The sequence below is a fragment of the Dipodomys merriami genome, unplaced genomic scaffold (genome assembly GCF_024711535.1).
Source record: "Dipodomys merriami isolate MVZ:Mamm:240054 unplaced genomic scaffold, mDipMer1.0.p SCAF_59, whole genome shotgun sequence".
Taxonomy (NCBI): domain Eukaryota; kingdom Metazoa; phylum Chordata; class Mammalia; order Rodentia; family Heteromyidae; genus Dipodomys; species Dipodomys merriami.
The window spans coordinates 2616558-2635348 of record NW_027206168.1 but is presented as its reverse complement, the minus strand read 5'-3'; the positions used below and the strand labels follow the sequence as shown (position 1 = coordinate 2635348).

The following is an 18791-nucleotide window of genomic DNA, read 5'->3' as shown; positions in this document are numbered from 1 at the left end:
AAAAGGACATTTTATCAGTATTACTCCAAAGAGATATATTAATGGTTAATAAGTACAGGAAATATGCTGACATTACTAAATACTAAGGTAATGTAGATGAAAAATATAGCACATGCCACTAAAATAACTATTATCAAGTAAACAGAAAATAACCTGAGTTGGTAAAGATCTGTTCACATTGGAGCCTTCAGGCATTGCTGTGGGAATGCAAAATGGCTCTGCCCTTGTGGAAAACAGTATGGCAGTTCCTTAAAAAGTTAAGCATAGAGCCGGTGCTGGTGGCACACGCCTGTAATCCTAGCTACTCAGGAGGCTGAGATCTGAGGATCACGGTCCAAAGCCAGCCCAGGCAGGAAGAGCCCATGAGACTCTTATCTCCAATGAACCACCAGAAAACCGAAAGTAGTGCTGTGGCTCAAATGCTTGCCTTGAGCTGAAGAGCTGAGGGACAGTGCCCAGGCCCAGAGTTCAAGCCCCATGACCACCACCACCAACAACAACAATAACAACAACATCAAAAAAAGCATAGCTACTTGGGAGGCTGAGATCTAAGAAACACAATTCAAAGCCAATCCAGGCAGGAACGTCCATGAGGCTCTTACCTCTAATTAACCACCAGAATACTGGAAGTGGAGCTGTGGCTCAAAGTGGTAAAGCACTAGCCTTGAGCAAAAGAGCTCAGGGACAGTGCCCAGGTTCTGAGTTCAACCCCACAACCAACGCCCCCGCCCCCCCCCCCTTAAATGAAATAGTTAAACTTGGAGTGAAGTATTGTGATATACAACTGCAATCCTAGAACTTGGGAGGCTGAGGCGGAGGATCATTAGTTCAAGATTAGTCCAGACTTCATAGTAAAACTCTGTTTCAAAAAGGCAAAAACAGCTGAATGCTAGTGGCTCATGCCTATAATCCTAGTTACTCAGAAGGCTGAGATCTGAGGATCTCAGTTTGAAGCCAGGCAGGAAAGTCCATGATGCTCTTATCTCCAATTAATCACCAAAAAGATGAAAATGAAGCTGTGTTTCAAGAGGTAGAGTGCCAGCCTTGAGCAAAAATACTCAGGGACAGTGCCCAGGACCTGAGTTAAATCCCCAAGATTGATATTTTTAAAAAGGCAAATAATACCCCAAAAAAGCAATGTAAAAGTCTTGGTAATACTCACAAGCCCAAAGAAGCTTGGATTGTGCTTAATGGAAGAAATAAAGGTCGGCAACATTAAGAGAAAATGAATCAAGCACCCTCAGTATGGTGCCAAATTCTGTATCCTGAGCATGCGCAGTTTCCATCAACTGTGGCTCCTTGGAACAGCACATCTGTGGATAACAGCACATCTGTCGATAACAACAGGGTCTACTGTGTATCTGAAAGAATTATAAATAAGGGATCAAACAGTCCACACAGGAAAATGGGTTCCAATTTGAAGATTTTTTTATACCAACTTCAGCTCTAATTGGTATTCCCAAGTCCAGATTCATTCTAAGTCAACCTTTCTAGAAAATAAGTCTCCTATTGACTCTCAGGTTGGAGGAGGATCCTCACCTACTAGTTTTGAGAGGTTCTGAGGGAATGGAGATGGGGGTGGGGGAGAGGTCTCAATTACATCTGACATAAACTTGCCCGTGTTGCCTATATACCCTTCTCAGAGGTGTCCATCTCCCAATTCCTAAGATTTGGGGGAGTTCTGAAATGCAAACTGACTTACTTCTAGGCTTTTTACCTTTCTCTTGTTTATTAAATCAGCCATATCACCATCATACTCTATGTTGTTGTTGTTGTAGAGTTATGGTTTGTTTGCTGTTTTTGTAGTAGTACTGGGACACTCTCACTTAGCTTTTTTGCATAAGGCTAGCACATACCACTTGAGCCACAGCTTCACTTCTGGCTTTTGAGTGGTTAATTGGAAATAAGAGCCTCATGAACTTTCTTGCCTGAGCTGGCTCTGAATTGCAGTCCTCATATTTTAGCCTCCTGAGTAGCTAGGATTACAGGTGTGAGCTACTGGCACCGATTTTAGGTTTATGCTTTAATCCTGGTACTTCATTATTTTAGGAGATTTCAAAGGTAGATTGTGTGTGTGTGTGTGTGTGTGTGTGTGTGTGTATTATTCTGTCCCCAGTCACTCTGTAACTCACTCTAATCTGGCTTCCACCCCATCCACTCCTCTGAAACAGCTCTGGGTAAGGTCCCCAGAACCACAGTGAGATTTTTGGGTTCTGAACTCAGTTGCTCAGTAGTAAATTGATTTCTTCAATTGTATTCATCAGTTGTAATGCAAACTCCAAGATCTTGATGGCAAAGTGCTGTTTCATTATCTTCTTATTCAGCTCTTTAGCAACACAATTGCCCAATCTCTTCTTGGTTTTCTTGAGCCACCCTTTCCTGGTTCTCCTACCTTTCTGCTCTAATTTGGTCCCCAGAGGCCCACATGTGGAAGGCTTGGGTCCCCTGGGAGGTGCCTCTGAGCCATGGTGAAACTTTTCAATGAGGTAGTGGAATGTCTATAGAATATTATGGGTGTGCCATTGAAGGGGATTATGGGATTCTAGCCCTCTCCTTACCTTTTTTCTTGGTCCCCCTCCCTGGCTGTGATATAAGCTTTGCTCTGCCAGGTCCTCCTGCTATGATGGTCCCAAACAATGTCGCCAATCCATCATGGACCAAGCGCACAACCCATTTTACTTGATAAGCTAAGTGTCTCAAGTATTTGTTATCGTAACAGGAAAGTGACCAATCCTTGCTGCTTCGGCCTTCTTGGCAAAACATCCAGACTTCAGAAGACCTCAGGGCACAGCTGGCATCCTCTTCTCTTTCCTACCTGTTCTCTGCTTAATGATCTCTATTAATCTGTGGCTTAGACAGGCTACTGATTCACATGTACAAACTCTCCAAACCTGACTGCTAAATTCAGAGGTGGTTTTTCCACTCGAATGCCTAATAGGCATCTCAAACTTAGCATTTCTAGACGAAACTACCAAAGTCAAAACTCCTATCTTCTACTCTATTGATACATCTCCTCTTTCTTCCTTTCCTCTCCTCCCCTTCCCTTTCCTTCCTTCCCTCCCTCCCTTATTACACCCCTGCCTTTCCCTCTTCCAACAACCCAAACACTTCCTAAATCCAGGGCTTTAGTATGGACACAAAACTGTCTTCCTTTCTTAGTTCACATGTCATGTCCTCTGGGCTGGTTGGGGCCTTCCCTACCCCAACTTTCCAAATCTTCATATCAGCCCATTTGATTTCCTTCCCTAAATTCAGCATTATCTGACACTAAACAATCAGTATTTGAATATTTATCTTTTTTCTCATGCTTGATTTTTTAAAATCAGTATTTGAATATTTATCTTTTTTCTGATGCTTGATTTTTTTTAAATCTACATAAGGATAAAGATCTGGTCTTGCCTCTGCTTGTATTCGCAGAACCTCTCAGAGTCCTGGAACAGAGTTGGTTGTCAAAATTTGTTATTTAAAAAAAAAGGAAAGAGGGAGGGGGAAAAAGAAAGGAAAGGGGTGGGGGAAAAAACAGCCAGGTGGCTCACGCCTGTAATCCTAACTACTCTGGAGGCTAAGACCTAAGGATCACAGTTGGAAACCAAGTTGGATAGGAAAGGCCATGAGACTCTCATCGCCAATAAACCACTCAGAAAAAAAGCCAGGAGTGGTGCTATGGCTCCAGTGGTAGAGGAGAGTTCAAGCCCCATCACCGACCAAAAACAAAGTTGTCAACTAGAATAAGCTAGTTGGTGTGTGAATTACAGCAGTGTGGCCCTGCGCAGAAGGCCTGGGTCTTAGGCAGACACTCTCAATTCCAGCCGGGCCTCAGTCTCACCGCCCACCCCCCACCCCCCAGCCCAGCCCCTCCCTGCTCAGCACTGCCCTCTGCTCAGCCCAGCCCCTCCCCTGTCCCCTGCAGGCCTGCCCTTCCCGGCCGGAGCAGGCTTGCGCATCCCAGAGGACTCACCACCCAACCCATCCAGCCTGCGTCCAGTAGACAGCCAGGCGCGGTTGGCATCATGGCCAAGTTCAGAGTGCGAGTGTCCACCGGCGAGGCCTGCGGGGCTGGGACGTGGGACAAGGTGTCTGTCAGCCTCGTGGGGACGGAGGGAGAGAGTGCCCTCCTGCCTCTGGATCGCCTCGGCAAGGAGTTCTCTGCGGGCGCCGTGAGTGTGCGGGGCGCGGGGCTGGGAGTGGAGGGGGGGGGGCGCCGGAGGGGACGCACGGCCCCGGCTAGAGCGAACTTCCCCTTCCAGGAGGAGGACTTCGAGGTGACCCTCCCGCAGGACGTGGGGCAGGTGCTGCTGCTGCGCGCGCACAAGACTCTGCCGGCCCAGCCCCTGCTCTGCCCGCCTGCCCCGGACGCCTGGTTCTGCCGCTGGTTCCAGCTCGAGCTGCCCCAGGGCGCTGCGCTCCGCTTCCCCTGCTACCAGTGGCTGGAGGGGGCGGGGCACCTGGTGCTGCGGGAGGGGACAGGTGAGGGCGGGGGGGGGGGCAGGCCGGCACAGTGCCAAGAGAAAGCAGTGGGGGGGGGGTCTCCTACCCTCTCCCCATCTCCTCTCCTCCTCCCACAGCCAAGGTCTCCTGGGCAGACCGCCACCCCATGCTCCAGCAGCAGCGCCAAAAGGAGCTGGAGGTCCGGAGGGCCATGTATAGGTGAGGAGGGCTACTGTTGAGGGGGGCAGGGGAGCCCACAGACATCAAGAGCATGGTGGCTCACTTCTGTAATTCCAGCTCTTGAGCAGTTCAAAGCCAGACAGCGCAGGAAAGTCCATGAGCTTCTTATCTCCAGTTAACCACCAGAAATCTAGAAGTGGAGTTGTGGTTCAAGTGGTAGAGCACCAACCTTGAGCAACAAAAACTAAGAGACAGCACCCAGGCCCTGAGTTCAAGTCTCAGTATCCCCCCCCTCTCCCCCCCAAAAAGGTACCTAGTAGAAATGTAGATTCTGACAACCTTCTGACTCAGACTTTAGGAGAGGTGGTGGTGGAGTAAACCATTTTTTATCTTCAGCTTTTCAGATGGCCCTGGTGCCTGCTGAAGGTTGAAAAACGCTGCTCTAAATGCCTTTCCTTTATCAGCTTCTTTTTTGCCCTGTTTTTTTGTTTTTGTTTTTCACACTTCAACCAGAAATAAAGAAATAAGTCTGCTAAGCCCCAGGAGCAAGGCAAGGGTGGTGCAATGGCACTCTCTGGACTCTGGCTTTAGGATTGGAAATCAGAATAGAGATCTAGTCTGGTGTTAGGCTGTGCTGACAACAGGATGGAAGTTATAATCCAGGGGCTGCTGAAGGGATTCTTGAGGGACTACATTCAAGTACAGACTTTCAAGAGATCCTGCTCTTTTTAAATCTGCTCTTTATTTTTTTTTTCCTCCAAACCTCTGGGGACAAGGCAGCCATAGACTCCTTTGGTTCCTGCTGATAAAAATCATTGCATGAACTACAGCCTCTACCCCCAAGAGATGGAGTAGATGCAGGTCAAGAAGACCCAGAACCGGTCAGTCTAGGTCCTGCCAAAAAGAACTGGAAGATCTTAGGCACATCATTTAATCTATTTTATCAGTTCTTTCTTTTTATTGTTGTTCTTGTTGTTGGTTCTGGGGTTAGAACTCAGGGCCTGATGCTGAAAGCTAGTAGAGCTTTACCACTCGGAGCTGCAGCTCCACTTCTGGTTTCTAATGATTAATTGGAGATAAGAATCTCACAGACTTTCCTGCCCACGGCTGCCTTTGAACCTCCACCCCCAGATCTCAGCCTCCTGAGTAGCTAAGATTACAGGTGTGAGCCATCAGCACACAGCTACCAGTTACTTTCTTCTGAGGGAAAAAAAAAAATATGACTGTCATTTGGATTATTAGGTAAAACAAACAAGGAAATCTTAAGCATGCAACTAATCAACTGCCAAGCCTTATGCAAATGTGTACTGTTACTTATTGTTCTTATTGTTTAAATTTCTGTTCACTCTCTAGCCCTCGGGGGTTAGTGGCTTAGTGGTAGAGTGCTTGCCTAACCTGCATGAAGCCCTGGGTTCAATTCCTTAGTACCACATAAGCAGAAAAAGCTGGAAGTGGTGCTGTGGTTCAAGTGTAGAGTGCTAGCCTTGAGCAAAAGAAGCTCAGGGACAGTGCCCAGGCCCTGAGTTCAAGCACCACAACTGAAAAAAAAAAAAAAAAAGCAAGGCTCTGATCCAAGGTACCAGCATTGCCTGGGAACTTATTAGAAAAATGTAGGTTCTTGTACTCATCCTAGACCTACTAAGTCAGAATGCATTTTAGCAAGTGCCCCATGTATTTGAGAAGTAGGGTTTGAACACCACCTGGTGGCAGGGTCTTTGAATTGCAAATTATCCTTTGAAGTTGAAAATTCAAACCTGGAAAACAAAAGCAATTTTGTTAGGGAGTGCTGGGGACTGGGGCTTGATGGTGACCGGGGCTTAACTCAAGGCCTCGTGGTCACTCACTGTCCCTTAGTTGATTTTTGGGGGGGCTTGAGGCTAGCTCTCTACCACTTGAGCCATAGTTCCACTTCAGGCTTTTTAGTGGTCAACTGGACATAAGAATCACACAGACTTGACTGCTCTGGCTGGCTTTGAACTGTTATCTTCAGATCTCAGACTTCTAAACAGCTAGGATTAGAGTTGACAGGCATGAGCCAGCAGTACCTTGTACCACAAGCAATTTTTTGAGTGAACCAAAAAATGAATATATGAGAAGAGGACTAGCTGGAAGTTTTCAGCTGGCTGGAACATAATTAGGCCATTTTACCTAAAGATCTTAGGTGGTATGACCTACTTGATCATGAGATTTAGAGATGCCATAGGCCAGGGCAGAGGAAATTGTAGCCTCCCGAGCTGTGTGCCTCTCTATCAGATGCCTGCCAAAGTCATGGAAAGCTAAGATACAATCCCACTTTAGGACTGCTTTTCCTCTACAAGATACATCTGTGTCTGTCAGGAATTGTGTGGTTGCCCAACCATAAACCAATTACAACCAGCAGAAGGATAAAAGGGGAACTTGCAAACAGGAAAGGCAGGAAATGTAGCCAGATCTCAGAGATCAAGATGACTCCTGGCTGAATAATTCCTCCCAGTCTAGATAGTGAAAAATGGCCACAGCTATCGAACCTATCTCTGTGTTCAAATATTATAATCCAGATATCCAGAGAGAGCCCACCTATGTGGCTCAATCCAAACATTCAATTCCCTATGAATGACTCTGATTGGCCCAGCTCTGGCCAGGTGTTCAACCCTGAACTAATCAACCATAACCAGGGAGAAGCCTCCTGAAGGAACCTACAGCCCCCTGGTAGCCTTGTGGGTGGATGGGGAAAAGCAGAAGCTAGGGAGATGGTTATTGGCAGAAAGGGGCTGGCTCTGCCAGGGACCCCAAGGGGACTCCTCTGTCTAAGGGCTCTCTGGGGCTTTCTCTCTCTCTCTCTCTCTCTCTCTCTCTCTCTTGGCTACCACTCTACCAATTGAGCCATAGCTCTACTTCTGAGGGGTAGTTTATTAGTGATAAAGAATCTCACAAACTTTCCCCTTATGCGCTGGCATTGAACCACGATCCTCAGATTGCAGCCCCCTGAATAGCTAGGTGTACAGGCATGAGCCAATGGCGTCCAGCCTCTCTGATCTTCTTACTCATCACCTCTCCTGCCCTCTAGCTGGAAGAATTACATCCAAGGCTGGCCTCAATGCCTCGATCAGATGACTGTCAAAGAGCTGGACCTCAACATCAAATATTCTGTAGTCAAGAATGCCAACTTCTACCTCAAAGCCAAATCTGCGTGAGGAAGCCCACCCTGCCCTGCCCCTGGCCTCAGATGCCTCCTTCCTCTGCTTTCTGCCTTCCCCTTCCTCAATTCCTTTGCCATCAGCCCTATCCAAGTCACTGTCGATTCCTGCCAGGTGGTGGCTACTTTAGGAATGCTATTAGGCTCTGGAAGCTGGTTTAGGACCCCACCCAGGATAAAACTGGGTGAGAGGGGAGGGTCTCCCAGGGCCTCTTGCCTTCTCCCCATCTCTCACGTCCATTGGCAGGTTTATAGAGCTGAAATTCAAAGGGTTACTGGACCGCACAGGGCTCTGGAGGAGTCTGAGGGAGATGAGAAGGATGTTCAACTTCCACAGGACTCCAGCAGCAGGTAAGGAGCCTGTGCTAGGGATCTAACCTCTTCCCTGGAGGCAGCAGCTTCCCACAGCTTTTAGGAGTCTCTGAAAACTAGGTACCAGCTCCCAGTGTGATCCTGGGCAGATCCCTGTCCTTTCCTAGACTTTAGATTCCATATAGAGATGAAAGAGGATGTGTACTGAGAGGGAAGTCTACCTCCTGATCCAAAAGCTCTTGAGCTTCTGCCCACCAGACATTGAGTTGGGGCTGTAGAGACTGTCCTTGTGCTCAGAGTGGAACAGGCCAATGGTTATGAGATTCAAAACCAGAAAATTAAGTTGGGCTGGGGTTGTAGCTCAGTGGTAAAGCACTTGCCTAGTATTCAGTATGCACAAGGAAAGAAAGAATGGAAGGAAGAGCCAGACTCTGGTGTCTCATGTCTGTAATCCTAGCTACTCAGGAGGCTGAGATCTGACGATCACAGTTTGAAGCCAGAGTCTATGACAACTCTTTTCTCCAATTAACCACCAAAAAGCCAGAAGCGTAAGAGTGTGTAGTTTAGAGATGTATATGGCTCAAGTGGTAGAGCCCCAGCCTTGAGTGAAAAAGCTAAGGAAGAGTTCATGGCCTTGAGTTCAAGCTCTAGTACCAGCACAAAGAAGGAGAGAATGATTAGATTATCAATGTCCTTTGTGAGATATAATCATTGGCTCTAGGTATGTGTAAAGAGGGACTCACCCCAACTTGGAAAAGACTCTAGAAAGCTCTCCCAATTGGGTTGACCAGGTATTAACAGCAGTGAAAATAGGGTATAGGGCAGAGAGTTTCAGGATCAGGGGATAATTAAAATGAAGGATCTGAAGACAAAAGGATCATATACCTTTGGGGAAAAAACAGAATGCGGCTGGAGCCAAAACAATTGGTGGAAGGAAGGAGGATCAGAGAGGAAGCAGGAGAGGTGGCGGGGTGGTGCTAGTCTGTGTAGGCCTTAGCAAGATTTGTAGTATTCCTTAGCACAATTTTAGACTACTCACTGGTGGCCAGCTAGGAAATAATATGGCCAGATGTACTCTGTAGGGATCAAGGACAAGAGTGGAAAGCAGGAAGTTGGCACAGTCTGTGGTTATGGTAAGAGTCCAGAAGCCTTAGAAACATCACTGGCTATAGGGATAGAGTGGACAGGTAGACCAAGAGACACTGAGGTTGAAGAATTCAAGAGACTTGATGGTAAGGGCTGGGAATATGGCTTAATGGTAGAGTGCTTGCCTAGCACGTGTAAAGCCCTGGGTTCAGTTTCTCAGTACCACACCAACAGAAAACGCTGGAAATGATGCTGTGGCTCAAATGGTAGAGTGCGAGCCTTGAGCAAAAGAAGCTCAAGGACAGTGCCCAGGTCCTGAGTTCAAGCCCTAGGCTTGATTGACACCCCCCCCCAAAAAAAGACTTGATGGGAAAAGGAAGAGTAGGCTACCAAGAGAGGTCCTGGGCATTGCCGTGGGCAATGGAGTGGATGGAGTTGCCATTTCCTAAAGGGCCTGAGCTGGAGGAAGAGCCAAAGCTGGCTTTTTTGATTTGTTGCCTGATACTGTTAAATCATGAGGGTGAGTTGTCAGGTCAACATTGAGACAGTGGAACTGGGGACTAAGATTTACTGTTTGGTAAAAGGATAGGTAAGGAAAGCAAGGGGCCAGAAGAGATTACCCTGGAAGAGCTACAGAGCATCCAGAATGGATCTAGAAGGGAATTCCACCCTGAAGGTCAGGAGACCTGCTAGAGTCAGGGTGACTCTTCCCTGTTCCTCTGCCCTCCTACAGAATACATTTATGAGCACTGGCAGGAAGATGCCTTCTTTGCTTCCCAGTTCCTGAATGGCCTCAACCCTGTCCTGATCCGCCGCTGTCATTCACTCCCAGAGAACTTCCCAGTCACCGATGCCATGGTGGCCCCAGTTCTGGGCCCGGAGACCAACCTGCAGGCTGAGCTGGAGGTGGGGTAGAGACTCTGGACTCTGAAAACCCCATCTCATCCTCTTCCGGCCCAGCCCCTGCTACAGAGGAAGGGGACCTGCTGTGTGCTACATGCCCAGCCCTTCCAATATGTACATACCTCTCAGGCCTGAGCCCTTCTCCCTACTACCTGCCACCCCTCCCCTCATCCTTTAGAAAGCCAGTGGGAGCTCTAGATCTTCTTCTCTTTTCTACAGAGGGGTTCCTTGTTCTTGGTGGATCATGCCATCCTCTCTGACATCCATACCAATGTCATCAATGGAAAGCCTCAGTTCTCTGCAGCCCCAATGACCCTGTTATACCAACGCCCAGGACACGGGCCTCTGCTGCCCCTTGCCATCCAGGTCTGTAACTGAACAGGGGACAGGCGTGGGCAACATCATACTGAATGGTTAGTAGACACTCATGACTACCTCCCTCTTCACTGACCTCCCCTACCAGCTCAGCCAGACGCCCGGACCCAACAGCCCCATCTTCCTGCCCAGTGATGACAAGTGGGATTGGCTTCTGGCCAAGACCTGGGTACGCTATGCGGAGTTTTCCGTGCACGAGGCCCTCACCCACCTGCTGCATGCTCATCTGCTGCCAGAGGTCTTTGCCATGGCCACACTACGGCAGCTGCCCCACTGCCATCCCCTCTTCAAGGTCAGTGCTTCTGCAAGGTGGTCTACACTCCACTCCGCGTGTGCAGATCCTAGAACCCTGTGTTGCCCCTCACACTTCCTCTTCAGAGTGGCCTTTCCCCAGGTATCCGTGTCCATCCAGGCTGCCATGCAGACTCCCAACCTGCTGTGTCTCCCTGTGTCAATTCTGAGAGCAGGCCCCGAGCCAGGGCAAGGTGGACACCATGTTCCAGAGGAGCTTTCTCCCTCAGAAAGAAAAGAAGCCCAAATCCTAAGAAAGGAGAGGCCTGGGGCCGGCAAAAACCAAAGGGAAATGTGTCTTTGAGGGACCCAACCAATTTTCTGTATACTGTCCCTGGGTGGGAGACACAGGTGCTCTGGGGATGGACCCCTGGGCTCTGCTGAGCTTTTGGATAACATGTTCTTGAGACACCCCCTGTGAGAGGGGTGAGGTCTCTTCTCCTGGGGCTTCTGGATGCATTGATACTGATCCAAGCACCTGCTAATCACAGGTGGGCTCTAAAGAATGGTTCCGCATTGCCAGGCCCACAGGCCTTGGTTTTTCATGGTGCAATGCCTGACCCAGAGATAAGAACTAATGGGATGTGGAGTCAGAAGCTCATGGTGCCCACCCAAATCAGTACCCCCATTTGACAAAATGATCTGGTGTCCACGGAAAGGAAAGAGCCTGTCAAAGGGCACAGAACACCATGCTGGTGCCCTGTCCCTGGGCCTAGAACACAGACCCTTGTTTGAGCTGATCCCTCACACCCTTTGTGCCTCATTTCAAGGGACCTGTAGAGTAGGTGTCACTGGAGGGCAGGTGTGAACTGCCCCAGCTCTTCCCTCTTCTCCTTACAGCTGCTGGTCCCCCACATTCGGTATACTCTGCATATCAACACACTCGCCAGAGAGCTGCTCATCGCCCCTGGGCAGGTGGTTGACAGAGTAAGAGCTGCTTTAGGGAGGGTGTTGGGGCTTGGGGCATGGCTCAAATGTAGACTTCCTAGAAAACTTGAGGTCCTGGGCTAGGAAGGTGGCCCAGTGGTAGAGTGCTTGCCTTGCATGCATGAAGCCCTCAGTTCAATTCCTCAGCACCACATAAGCAGAAAAAGCCGGAAGTGGAGTGCTAGCCTTGAGCTGAAGACCTGAGGGACAGCGCCCAGGCCCAGAGGTCAGACCCCACAACTGGCAAAAAAAAAAAAAAAAAAGAAAACTTGAGGTCCTGAGTTTAAACCCCAGTATTACCACCACCCCCAGAAACAGGAGAAAACTTATTCATAGAATGGGGAAAAAAATCTTTGCAAATCATATACTGATAAAGTCTACTATCCTGACTATGTAACTTACAGCTCAAATATAACATGTATATATAACCTAATTAAAGGCTTGGGTGTTTGAGTGCTTACCTAGCAAATAGACCCTGAGTTCAAATCTCAGTACAAAAAAAGAAAAGAAAAGTCCAGGCACCAGTGTCTCATGCTTGTAATCCTAGCTACTCAGGAAGCTGAGATCTGAGGATTGCAGTTTAAAGCCAGCCCAGGCAAGAAAGGCCTTGAGACTCTTATTTCCAATTAACCACCAAGAACCAAAAGTAGTGCTGTGGCTTAAAATGATAGAATACTAGCCTTGAATTGAAGGGCTCAGGGACAGGACCCAGGCCCAGAGTTCAAGCCCCAGGACGAAAGAAAGAAAGAAAGAAAGAAAGAAAGAAAGAAAGAAAGAAAGAAAGAAAGAAAGAAAGAAAGAAAGAAAGAAAGAAAGAAAGAAAGAAAGAAAGAAAGAAAGGAAGGAAGGATGGAAGGAAGGAAGGAAGGAAAAAGGAAGGTGGAAGAGGGGGCTGGGAATGTGGCTTAGTAGTAGAGTGCTTGCCTAGCATGCATGAAGCCCTGGGTTCGATTCCTCAGTACCACATACACTGAAAAATCCAGAAGTGGCATTGTGGCTCAAGTGTAGAGTGCTAACCTTGAGCAAAAGAAGCTCAGGGACAGTGTTCAAGCCTCAAGACTGGCAAAAAATGATAGATAGATAGATAGATAGATAGATAGATAGATAGATAGATAGATAGATAGATAGATAGATAGATAGATAGATAGATAGATAGATAGATAGATAGATAGATAGATGTTCTTCAATTGGAAGACTCTGGGGGTTCTGGGGTAGCAATGGCCCCATCTCTCCCACACCAGTAGTTAACCTCATGCTTCTGAAGCAAAGTCCTGATTCTCAGGAATCCTGCTTCTCAGTCCACAGGCCTTGGCATTGAAGGATTTTCTGAGCTAATAAAGAGGAACATGACACAGCTGAGCTACACTGACCTGTGTCTTCCTGAAGATATTCAGGCCCGAGGAGTTGAAGACATTCCAGGCTACTACTACCGAGATGATGGGATGCAGATCTGGCGGGCAGTAGAGCGGTGAGGGGATTGCCCCCAGGAAGCGAGGGGCTCAGGGGAGGCAGGAAGACTGGGAAGTGGGGGACAGGAAGTCTGCATGTGAATGACCCTGCGCTGAGGTGCTTCTCAGAGAGGGTCAGGGCTGGAAACAGAATAAACTTGTATGTGCCTTGCAGCTTTGTTTCTGAAATCATCGGCATCTACTACCCAAGTGATGTGTCTGTTCAAGATGACCAAGAACTTCAGGCTTGGGTGAGAGAGATCTTCTCCAAGGGTTTCCTAGAGCGGGAGAGCTCAGGTATGAGGACTTTGATTCTTGGGCCCCAAACTCTCTGACCTGTACAGCAAAATCCTCAGGCTCCCAGTAAACCCACTTCTCCTACAGGTATACCTTCTTCACTGGACACTCGAGAAGCTTTGGTAAAGTATCTGACCATGGTGATCTTCACCTGCTCAGCCAGACACGCAGCTGTCAGTGCAGGCCAGGTGAGGGAAGACCTGAGCTAGGAGTGAGGGAGGGAGGGGCCTAACTCCAAGCCTCATGCTGCTTTCTTGGCCTTCAGTTTGATTCCTGTGTTTGGATGCCCAACCTGCCATCTACCATGCAGCTGCCACCACCCACTTCCAAAGGCAAAGCGAGGCCTGAGGGCTTTATAGCCACCCTCCCATCTGTCAATGTCACCTGTGACGTCATCATCACCCTCTGGATGCTGAGCAAGGAGCCAGGAGACAGAGTGAGTATGAAGCTGGGAGTCAGGACAGACCAGGCCAGGTGGAGCTTGGAGCCCTGAGTTCAAGCCCCAGAATCAGCACACACACACACACACACACACACACACACACACACACACACACACACACACACACACACACACACACACACACACACACACACACACACACACACACACACACACACACACACACACACACACACACACACCCCAAAGTATTCAGCAGCTTATCTTCACTTGAAGTGATCCATTTAAGGGAGGGGGACTAGAAGGAGGCCACAGCGTTCCTCAGGTAGGGAATCAGGATGAGAACCATCTATGATGGCTTGCAGCTATGCTGGGCACTTCAGCAGTTCCCTCACTCAATGCTATGGTTGATCCCCAGAGACCCCTGGGTACCTACCCGGATGAACACTTCATAGAGGAAGCCCCGAAGCAAAGCATTGCCACTTTCCAGAACCGCCTGGCACGGATCTCCAGAGCCATCAGAGAGCGGAACCAGACTTTGCCGCTGCCCTACACATATCTGGACCCTCCACTCATTGAGAACAGTGTCTCCATCTAAATCCCTGAAGAATCAAGAGTCCGTGGCTCATGCCTCTAATCCCAGCTATCCAGGAGGCTAAGATTTGAGGATAGCAGTTCCAAGCCAGCTGGGGCAGAAAAAATTCCTGAGACACTTATGTCCAATTAAGCCAGCAAATAGCTGGAAATAGATGTGTGACTCAAGTGGTAGATCACCAGACTTCAGCAAAAAAAAAAAGCTAAGCAAGAGTACAAGACCCTGAGGTCAAGCCCCAGTACTGGCATTAAACAAACAAACAAACAAACAAATAAATCCCTAAAGAACATTGTCCCTTTGGTCACATCAGTCTAGGCTCACTGTCACCAAAAGAAATGGATTCTTCAGAAAAACAGGTCCCCAGTGCTTCTCTGGAACAGCCAAGCCCCAGCCTTGTGTGATTTACGTCTTTTCTCCTTCCCTTCCTCTCTTTCTCTCTCCCTCCCTTCTTCCTTCTCTCTCTGTCTCTGTCTCTGTCTCTGTCTCTGTCTCTGTCTCTCTCTGTCTCTCTCTCTCTGTCTCTCTCTCTCTCTCTCTCTCTCTCTCTCTCTCTCTCTCTCACACACACACACACACACACACACACACACACACACACACACACACACACACACCAGAGAAACAAAATCCAAACCAAGAAACCAAAACACACAGGAAACAGAATCTCATGAGACAAGACTACAGAACCTTTTGAAGATGTCAAGCTTTGAAGTGCCTCGCAAGCCCCTTGTCTTGTCTCCCATCATCATGAACGATAAAGGGAAGACCATAAACCTGGCCCACTGACCACAGCTGGTGAGATCTCACAGTCAGCTGACTGGAAGGCAGAAGTTGAAGGGGCTGCTAAGCCACATGGAAAGTGACCCAGCGTAAATGCCACCCAAAATTTGGAGCGCCACCTAGTGCCCCAGTGTTAGAATGAACACAACAAGGCCCATAGAAACCAGTCAGTGTAGGCAGGGCTCACCTGTTTTCTCCCAGCATCCCTCAAAGTAGATAATAAAGCAAGTTCCACTTCCAGAGAATTAGAACATATTAGCCTATCATTATCCATACCTTGTTTCCTAGATTCCATCTTCAACAACAGATTTGTAACATTTTGTACAAAGAATCCTTTTGTTGATCTCTGTCCCATCAGTATCAAGGCTTTGGGTCTTTAGTCTCACTAGTTAATAAAATAATAAATAAGGGGCTGGGAATGTGGCTCAGTGGTAGAGTGCTTGCCTAGCTTGCATAAGCCCTGGGTTTGATTCCTCAGTACCACATAAACAGAAAAAGCCAGATGTGACACTATGACTCAAGTGGTAGAATGCTAGCCTTGAGCAAAAGAAGCTCAAGGACAGTGCCAAGGCCCTGAGTTCAAGCCCCAGAACTATCAAAAATATAAAGCAATGAATAAGCCATGTGCCAGTGGCTCATATCTATAGTCCTTGCTACTCAGAAGATTTGAAATCTGAAGAGAATGGTTCAAAGCCAGCCCAGGTAGGAAAGTCCATGAGACTCTTTATCTCCAATTTACCACCTAAAAGCTGGAAGTGGAACTGTGGTTCAAGTGGTAGAGCTCTAGTCTTGACAAGGCCCAGGTACCAGGAAAAAAAGAGAGAGAGAATAAGATATAATATATATACTATGTCTACACAAACACAACTATTGAACTCAGTGGAACTATACCTCAGAAAGAGCAGTGTTGCTTTGAAAGTGGCACTTGAATTACTCATTTCTCACTGAACTCAGTGTACCAAAACTGACTTAGAGCTAGGTATCTGTTAAACATTTTTAATTGTGATCAATAAACAATTCCTGCTCACTTTCACCAATAAAGGAGATAAAACTGAGTGGCTTTGAGTATTATACAGTAAAACACTGAAGTCTCAGAAAAGACCAGCTATCCAAAGGGATCCAGTTGACTGAGGCTCAGAATGAATGCACATTCTCTTAGGCACTCTGATAGGAATAATGGTTGTTCCTAACATTTCCTTTCCTTGACCTATTTGCCTCATTATTAAAACTCTACCAGAGAGAAGTTGTTTGATAGAGCTAGACTTCCAGGAACCACTGTTTGCTGCAGAGAGGTTGTGCTCAGTATTTCATGTACTTTCAGTTTTGCTGTGTTTTGTTTTGGGTCCATATTGGGGAGCTCAAGAGGGGCTTAAACTCATGCTCTCTTTTGGCTTTTTCATTCATGACTGGTACTCTACCACTTAAGCCTTATTTCCAGTCCCACCATGTACTTTCTACCATTTCCTAGATGGTCTTTGGTTAGGATGGGGCCAGGTGACTTATTCTGGACAATGAACCATGGCAGGAAGTAGACCATGAACAATGGACCACAGCAGGAAGTAACGTGAGATGAGACAGTTCATCTAGCCTTCTACTCCCCTGTTGAACATATTCCAGGGACATGAGCCCCATCCTTATCTCTAGCACTGGACTATAAGTCCACGAGGACAAGGTTCATAGCTGCGCACCACCATACTTTCCACCTTGAAGCGTCTCAGTATATGTTGAATGGAGGAATCAACACACAAATAATTCCTTACCCATTTGTCTTGGGCTCTCCCAGTGCTCTGTTCACTACCCCAGGAGAATGGGGGAAAAGGTCCTCCCCAGTCTGGCCCCCTCCTCCACCCTGACCTGGAAAACTGCAAGGCCTGAAACAGAGACAAAAGCAAAGTCTGGCAGTCTGACAGACCGACTTAATAAAACTCCTTTGTTACCTTTAATCATGCCTGCGTGGATTTTCTCACTCGAGGGTTATTACATTTGGAGGCCCCAGCGAGATTATCTATCTGGACTACATCAGGCCTTGCCGTGCCTTCCCCCTCTCCCCCCAACTCCCATCCCCAAACCTCCTATTGTAGGTGAATCTCAGCCCTCAGGGAAGAGACCCTCCCTCAAGTGTCTGTTTCCTAAGGACTAACTTGGGCAGGAATCATTTGGAAATCCTCCACGATTGAGTCTGGGTAGGCCTGCATCTTGGGAGACTCAGTGGAAGGCTGGACGCAGCGCTACTTCCCGAGTCTGAGGTTGCAATAAGGCATATCCCATGCCTCCCGGGGCTTCCTTGGGAAGCCATCTGGGACCTCCTTGAGAGGTCATCTGGGGGACTCAGTGGAAGGCTGGACTCAGCATTACTTCCAGAGTCTGAGGCTGGGACAAGACATAGCCATGCCTTCTGGGGCTTCCTTGAGAAGCCATCCGGGATTTCTTTGAGAAGTCATTTGGGACCTCCTTGAGAAGTCATCTGGGACTGCTTTGAAAAGTCATCTGGAGCTCCCTTGAGAAGCCATTTGGGGCTTCCTCAAGAAGTCATATGGGACATGTGAGTTAAGTATCTGTGGCTACTTGACCGTGTTGGTTTGTTACTGTTTCTATCTGTGTCCTGTATACTCCTCCACTTACTCCTTTTTTGCAGAATGGGATAAGGAGCCTCTGTGTCTTCACCCTTGGAATGTATGATTAATAACTTTTTTTTCTTTTAAACAAAAGGCATCTCAGCTTGGATATTCCTGTAATCGTTATCATCTTAAGACCCTCTATGAATTAGAGTGGACTTCTTTTGATGTTGGTTGGCCATCTGAAGGAACTTTTGACCTCCCCACAGCATACAAGGTTCAGCAAGTCATTTTCAGAAATCCTAATCAGGTTCCCTATAATTCTGGTGTGGATTGACATGATAACTAAAAAGCCTCCTTGGCTTGGGGAGTATGTAAAACCCTTCCCCTTATTCTGTCATCAGCACCTCCGACATTTAGTCCCTCAATACCAGAAATGGTTCCTTGTACCAGCCTAAGGGCTTGTCTGTGGATCAGGCCCCTTTACAACCCCTGAGACAGATGCCAACCCCTGGGGTAGACTATAGGCAGGCCCTCTTTCTAGTGTATGTTCCCTTTATAACTAGGAGCCTGTAAAACTGGAAACAACAAAATCTGTCCTTTTCTGGAAAAACCCCAGGGGCTCATCTCATTATTGGAGACAGTATTCACACACCAGCCCACCTGGGACTATTGCCAGCAACTTCTACAGGTGCTTTTCGCCTCAGAAGAAAAGGAGCGCATTGGCACAGTGCCTTGAAGTCAGTCCTCGGACCAGATCATTCCCTCACTGATGACCCAGTCCATTTGGAGTGAGTCTTTCCCCTGAGTCACCCAAGCTGAGACTACAAGAGCAATCGAGGGAAGGAGGCACTTACCAATTACCGCCAGACTCTGTTAGCAGGGATACAGGCAGCAGTTAGGAAGCCATCTAATTTATCTAAGGTGAGTGAGACTGTACATCTCCCCAGTGAGTCCCCCATTGCTTTTCTGGAACAGCTCTTGGAGATCTATAGGACCTATATACCTATAGATCCTGAGGCTCCGGAGAATCAAA

At 47.8% G+C, this 18791-nt stretch overlaps 1 protein-coding gene across 1 annotated transcript; it reads left to right on the top strand.

The window, feature by feature from the left end:
- The first annotated feature begins 4010 nt into the window (after positions 1–4010).
- Positions 4011–14996, top strand: Alox15b (arachidonate 15-lipoxygenase type B). The gene is made up of 14 exons (XM_070001371.1): positions 4011–4157; positions 4248–4467; positions 4566–4647; positions 7655–7777; positions 8031–8134; positions 9915–10087; positions 10304–10450; positions 10548–10751; positions 11591–11677; positions 12976–13145; positions 13301–13422; positions 13510–13610; positions 13688–13858; positions 14244–14996. Exons 1-14 carry the CDS (start codon positions 4011–4013, stop codon positions 14421–14423), a joined length of 2031 nt encoding a protein of 676 aa, XP_069857472.1. The 3' UTR covers positions 14424–14996.
- The last annotated feature ends 3795 nt before the right edge of the window (positions 14997–18791 follow it).

What these genes read in the sequence shown, in the direction of transcription:
- Alox15b (XM_070001371.1), top strand. Translation starts at nt 4,011, where the DNA reads ATGGCCAAGTTCAGAGTGCGAGTGTCCACCGGCGAGGCCTGCGGGGCT. An exon ending in AGGAGTTCTCTGCGGGCGCC is followed by an intron (nt 4,158 to 4,247) that starts GTGAGTGTGCGG and finishes TTCCCCTTCCAG; the next exon opens with GAGGAGGACTTCGAGGTGAC. An exon ending in TGCTGCCCCTTGCCATCCAG is followed by an intron (nt 10,451 to 10,547) that starts GTCTGTAACTGA and finishes CTCCCCTACCAG; the next exon opens with CTCAGCCAGACGCCCGGACC.